General features: G+C 35.7%; 1 protein-coding gene across 4 annotated transcripts; it reads right to left on the reverse strand.

Moving 5' to 3' along the window:
• Positions 1-324: 324 nt before the first annotated feature.
• Positions 325-6740, reverse strand: LOC115214002 (zinc finger protein 260-like). 4 transcript variants are annotated; one of them, XM_036504642.1, is made up of 3 exons: positions 6655-6740; positions 1374-3117; positions 325-1205 (listed from the first exon to the last, which is right to left on the reverse strand). In XM_036504642.1, exons 2-3 carry the CDS (start codon positions 2680-2682, stop codon positions 652-654), a joined length of 1863 nt encoding a protein of 620 aa, XP_036360535.1. In that variant the 5' UTR covers positions 2683-3117; positions 6655-6740; the 3' UTR covers positions 325-651. The 4 variants fall into 4 exon arrangements, with proteins under 4 accessions (XP_036360535.1, XP_036360538.1, XP_036360537.1 ...); XM_036504645.1 differs by having other exon boundaries at positions 325-1188; positions 1357-3117; XM_036504644.1 differs by having other exon boundaries at positions 6651-6726.
• Between the last annotated feature and the right edge of the window lie 230 nt (positions 6741-6970).

The raw sequence follows: 6970 nt of genomic DNA on the forward strand, positions 1-6970 counted from the left end.
CTGAGAGTACCAGAACTAGAAGTTGCCACATACTTGGAAAGACAAGACTGGAGAACCCTTTTAACCATCAACTTTCTCTACTTGCTTGCAGCTATTTTACAGTATGTACTGGGTGCATTTTTCATAAGACCAGTTCTGTGGTTGACTAGTCCTTGGTGAGAATAAAGGTAAATATAATTATAGCAATTGCAGGGTGGAAGGTATTTATAAGCCATTTAAGAAACACACAAAGATGCAGCACGGAATTTTGTCAGTGAACAGGTTGCAGTCTCAAAGCGATGAAAATATTTTGAAAAATTAAATTTAAATGTTGAAATGAATCAAACGGTTTTTGTGTGTTTCTTAAATGGCTTATAAAGACCTTCCACGCTGCAATTGTTTTTGTTCCAGCACACGATCTCAGATCAGGTCACTTGCTATGCAAGTACATCTCCGTAGCTCTATAATTATAGCATTTTCTGAGAATGACCAAGATCAGGAATGTCTGAAAAAGCATTTTTGTTGTATATTTGTGCTTAATTAAGTCACATTTTGGAGAAGAAAAATTGTTATAGAATTCACAATACAGCTTCTTTCCTGTATGAATAAATTTATAAGTAGTTAAGCTATATGATGTAACAAAGAATGGTTTACTACATATCCCATTAATATTTATGGTTTTTGTCTTGTATGGATACGTTTGTGAACAGTTACATCACCACTTCCCGTGAATGATTTACCACAAATATCACAATGATATGGTTTCTCTCCTGTATGAATGCGTTTGTGTTTAGTTAAGCTACACATCACAGAGAAAGAGTTACCACAAATGTCACAGTGATACGGCTTCTCCCCTGTATGAACACGCTTGTGTGTAGTTACGTCACCTTTCCTAGAGAATGACTTACCACAGATATCACATTCATATGGCTTGTATCCTGTATGAATACGCTTGTGCACAGTCAAGTCACTATTTCTTGAGAATGATTTACCACAGATATCACAGTGAAACGGCTTCTCCCCTGTATGAATGGGCTTGTGTCCACTTAAGTGACCTATTTGAGAGAATGATTTACCACAAATTTCACAATGGTATTGCTTATCTCCTGTATGTACACGTTTGTGAGTAGTTAATTCACAACTTTGAGAAAATGATTTACCACAGATATCACAGTGATATGGCTTCTCTCCTGTATGAATACGTTTGTGAGTAGTCAGTTTACCACGTTGAGAGAAAGATTTACCACAGACGTCACAGGGATATGGCTTCTCTCCAGTATGAGTACGTTTGTGTTTAACTAAGTCACTATTTTGACGGAATTTTTTGCCACAAGTGTCACAGTAACATGAATGCCCTCCTGTATGAATTAGTTTGTGTTTAGTTAGATTACTTTTTCCACAGAATGATTTGCCACAGATATCACAGCTATATGGCTTCTCCCCTGTATGTATACGTTTGTGAGTAGTTAAACTGGATTTGACAGAGAATGATTTACCACATATATTACAGAGATATGGCTTCTCTCCTGTATGAATGCGCTTGTGAGTAGTCAATTCACCACTTCTAGAGAATGATTTACCACAGGTATCACAGTGGAATGGCTTTTCTCCTGTATGAATGCGTTTGTGAGTAGTTAAGTCAACATTATAAGAGAAAAATTTACCACAAACATCACAGTGATATGGTTTCTCCCCTGTATGAATGCGTTTGTGTCCAGTTAAATGACTTAGTCGGGATAACAATTTGCCACAGATATCACAGTGATATGGTTTCTCTCCTGTATGAATTTGTTTGTGTTTGGTCAAGTTACCTTTTCCAGTGAATGATTTACCACAGATATCACAGTGATGTGGCCTTTCTCCTGTATGAACGCGGTTGTGTACAGTTAAGTCAGTTATTCGACAGAATGATTTGCCACAGACATTACAGTGATGTGGTTTCTCTCCTGTATGAATATATTTATGGGCAGTTAAGTCACTACTTCGAGAGAATGATTTGTCACAGATATTACAATGATGTTGATTCTCTCCCGTATGAGTATGTCTGTGTTTAGTTAAGTTACTTTTCCCAGAGAATGATTTACCACAGATATCACAGTAATGGGGCTTTTCTCCTGTATGAATACGTTTATGAGAAACTACGGTTCCTTTATCAGTAAATGATTTACCACAGATGTCACAGTGATATGGCTTTTCTCCAGTATGTACACGTTTGTGAATAATCAAGCAGCCACTTCGAGAGAAAGCTTTTCCACATATACCACAGCAAAATGGCTTCTCCCCTGTATGAATACGTTTGTGCCGAGTTAAATTACTTGATCCAGAGAATGATTTACCACAAGTTTCACAGTGATATTGTCTACCTCCTGTATGAATACGCATGTGAGTTTTAAGGTCAATGCTTTTAGAGAATGATATGCCACAAGTATCACAGTGATATAGACTCTCCTCTTTGTAAATATATTTCTGCACAGTTAATTCCCCATCCTGAGAAAACAATTTACCACAGATATCACAATGATCTGGTTTCTCTCCTGTATGAACGTGTTCATGTCTACTTAGGTCACTTTCCTGAGAGAATGACTTCTTACAGACACAACAGTGGAATGCTGTTTTATCAATCTGTTTTAGCATCTCGTCAGAATCGATCCATCTTGATTGTGTTTGATATTTCACCTGGTTCTCACAGAATTCATTTGCCATAATTTTTTTTTATTCTGTCACCACAATATATGGATATTTTTCTTCATATTTTATTCCTGATATATACTTCTTCAACTATTTTTCCATCACCTTAGATCCTGTCAATATTTGAAAATGCTGCAGACAATCATAAGCAGATTTTATTGAGATTTAAGGATTTCTGGGATAATTATTCCAAGATGATTTTTTTGTGACAAAACCTTGACTGGTAATAAGGAACCAACAAAAAAAAATGAATCCATTTATCTTGTGTATATTCCTGGTAGTGAAGTAGAGAAGTGCTGTTACCAGTCTCAGTTTAAGAAGAAATATTTCACGATAATTCAACCACAAAATCATATAAAGAGAGTTTCATCTGTTGTGTACATTTTCCTTTCAACTTTAAAAGATGATGAAAATTGTTGAAAAATTTCAATGCCAATGTTATCTGGTAATCTGAAATAATAAATAAAGAATTTAATTTACAGAGGATACTTAAAAACAAAGGACATGCATTTCTATACAGTAAATAAGCTCTAGATACAAACCTTTATGTGAATAATTGGACTTAACTTTATAATTTGTCATAGAAAATTTACATCAGACTACCTCATGTGAATTCTTCAAGCGCAGGTGTGACTGTGTGGTAAGAACCTTGCTTCCCAACAACAAGGTTCAGGTTCAGTCCCACTGTGTGGCACCTTGGACAAGTGTCTTCTACTAGAGCCATGGGTTGACCAAAGCCTTGATTTGGTAGACAGAAACTAAAAGGGAGCCCATCATATACATATATCTATGTGTGTGTGTCTTTGTGTCTGTGTTTGTCACACATACACACATGGCAACTGGTGCTGGTGTGTTTATATTACCAGAACTTAGTGGTTCATCAAAAGAGGTTGATAGAATAAGCAGCCTAAAAAGTAAGTCTTGGGGTCAAATCTTTCGACTAAACAATTCTCCAAGGTGGTGCCCCAGCATGGCCGCAGTCTAATGACTGAAACAAGTAAAAGAAAAGATTGTAAACTCCACCTACAATTTTAGATTGTGTTCTATAGTATATTTTAAATGACAGAATAGCAGAACTTGAAATTTTTCTTTCTATAGAGATGTCATAAGTCATTCCTTAGGGGTTTAGTTCCAGATTAGCCCTGATGCAGCAGACCTATGATCAGAAAAGTTTTGAGCTTTTAATAAGACAATTAAATCATATTTGGCAGAATCTTTAGAATATCAGACCAAATGCATTGCGTTACTTGTTCCAGCTCTCTTCACTTTCAGTTCAAATCCCACTAAGGTTAACTTTGCCTCTCACACCTTTGGGGTTAATAAACAAAGTACCAGCCCAGAGCTGGTACGACCCTCTCTCCCTCTGGCTGTAACATCACCAGTGTTCTGCTACTTCAAAGGAAGAAGAAGGCTCAAGAAGGTCTCTTATGTACTCAATTATACAGGCACCAAAACCCATTTGTGAAAGCATGGCATTTGTTGATACCAAATCATTCTCAATTGCAGTTGTAAAGTAAATCTAGGACTACATTTGATAGTGTCCTCGTTTTTTTAAATAAGGTAATATTAATTGCTTGCTACAGTCCAACGGTGGAGGCATGTGGCTTAGTGGTTAGGGTGTCAGCACCATGATCTTAAGATTGTGGTTTCGATTCCTGGACCAGGAGACGCATTGTGTTCTTGAGCAAAACACTTCATTTCACGTTGCTCCAGTCCACTCAGCTGGTAAAAATGAGTAACGCTGCAATGGACTGGCATCCCATCCAGCTGGGAAACACATATGCCATAGAAACCAGGAAACAGGGCCTATGAGCCTGGCTAGGCTTTAAAAGGGCGCAGTGGAGGCGCGTGGCTTAGTGGTTAGGGTGTCAGCATCATGATCGCAAGATTGTGGTTTCGATTCCTGGACCAGGCGACGCGTTGTGTTCTTGAGCAAAACACTTCATTTCATGCTGGCAAAAATGAGTAACGCTGCGATGGACTGGCGTCCCATCCAGCTGGGGAATACATACGCTCTTGAAACCGGGCCCATGAGCCAGGCTAGGCTTTAAAAGGGCGGAGACAGTTGAATGACTTAAAACAAGTAAAAGAAGATATGTTTTGAAGCATGTGAAAAGAATCTCTGTAGTAAATTGCTTAACCATTTTGATATCAACTTGTCTGAAACTGCTCCGAGTTCTACAATACAAACTACCTATTTTAAAATGAACGGAATTAAAACCATTCATCAAAATTTCATGTTAATTTATGCTCTAAAAAAACCAACTTAATAGTAACAAAAGGAATATGGTGAAGTTCAAGCACCTGTTCTCTTTCTATCAATAGCACTTCGTTTACAGTTTATCCATCCAGACCAATGAAACATCTCTTATGAACTAATCTAATGATGTGGAGGGAGGGTTCTTGGCCTAGTGGTTTGGGTGTTGGATCTTTGATCCTCAGGTCATGCTTTCCATTTCCACACTCAGCAGTGTGCTGTGTTCTTGAAGAAAACACTTCATTTCACATTACTCCAGTTCCCTCAGATGAAATTTAGTACCAACTAACTGCTGGAGGTCAATTCCAGCGGCGGGACAGTTATTTCATTCAGGACGAGACAGTACTGAATGCTATGTTATTCAGATGCCATGGAAACTGGAAGCTCCAACCTAAATGATCTGAAGGTTCACGACAGACCTCAGACATTAATCTAAGGACGAATGTAGAAAAAAAAAACATTTTTTACGTCATCTGCGGATATAATACAAAACACATTGTTTTCCATCAAGTGATAATATATCGAACTAAACATGCTCTTTAAGGATCACTGGAAGAAGTTGTTAACATTTTGTTTTTCTTAGTAAAACATTAGAATCTGAGAAGTTTTCATCTTTCTCACAACACTTTGTTAAAGAGAAATGACTTGTCAAAGTTGAAGGATGAAGAAATTAGGACTAATAGAGTTTCTATTTGTATTGTTTGAACGCTTAACATAAACTCAGAATTTTTCTTTTTCCTCTTTTCAACATGCCTTCTATTTCATGTTGATACTGAATAATACAAAGCATCATATCTTCGATATTTTTATGTTGTACGATGAACATATACACGTAACTGAGTAATTAAAGAAAATATTAAACATAAATATAGGTATCTTCGTGTAAAAGCTGAGTCAAAAGACTAATTTGAAATTAGGACTGTAAAAGCGGTCAAGGTGGCGATTAAAACAGAACTTTTGTTTTAACTTATTTCAGTTTGTAGGACCCCTATGCAAAAATCGAAAGATCGCAAAATTCTTTTACTATCATATACCGTAAAACTGACAAAAGATCAAAAGTATAAAATTAAAATTAACCGCTAAAAGAAGTTTTTAAAAAGTACCACTTCTTTTAAAGGTAAATGCGATATAAGATAATTACAGCGTATTCTCGAAGACATGGGAATGTATAAAAACATCATGGTTTTCTGCAAATAATTCAAACGAAAAAATACTGCTTACTGCAGAGGTGGCTGCAAACATTGAAAGTTCATAATTTTGCTGACTCTTAAGCATCATTAAATCTTATAATCAATATAGGTTCTGGTAAATTTTTACAAGTGTTTTAAACAGTGCTTTTGTTTTCTTCCCATAATACACATGCTTTAAAAACTAAAATCTTGCTGATTCTTATATATAGCATAAAATCTTTAAAATTATTTGTTTCGTTGTTTCTGATTAAACACTTACAAATTGCGTAAAAGTATTTTTTTTCTCTCCTGGTGAAATATGTAGTTTTCAAATGAAAGTATTATTCTCTCTACTATAAGCAATATTTCGTTTTCGTTTCGGCATTTCACGTAAACCAAGAATTTTTTATATATACCCATTTCTTTGAAATCCCGCCGTAATTCACCACATTTAACCAAACATGTAATCAAATAAGGCTCAAATAAAACTCAAATCGAAAATAAAAAGAGAACTATATGTCTTTCAATATGATTTTGAAATGTAATTCAAATTTTACCAACCTTCCACTATGTTATAGGTCCTAAAACAATGTTATTATTGTTTACCTACAATGGCCATCACAAAGCTAAAGCGCTTCTAAAAATCAACAACCAATAGAATTTCTTGTTTCTTTAAAAGATGCCCGCCAAGATCACAAATGCGATTAATCTACATATGATTCTAACATTTATACTTTTAAACCTTTTTCTACAATTGCTTTTATTATAAACTATCTTGACCCAAATTTTTAGTTAATTACCATTGCATTGATGATGTACAGGATCTTTTCCTTTTGAACGGCAGTTTTCAACATAATTTCTAGTTAACTAAACACTT

Source organism: Octopus sinensis, linkage group LG7 (assembly GCF_006345805.1).
Source record: "Octopus sinensis linkage group LG7, ASM634580v1, whole genome shotgun sequence".
Classification (NCBI taxonomy): domain Eukaryota; kingdom Metazoa; phylum Mollusca; class Cephalopoda; order Octopoda; family Octopodidae; genus Octopus; species Octopus sinensis.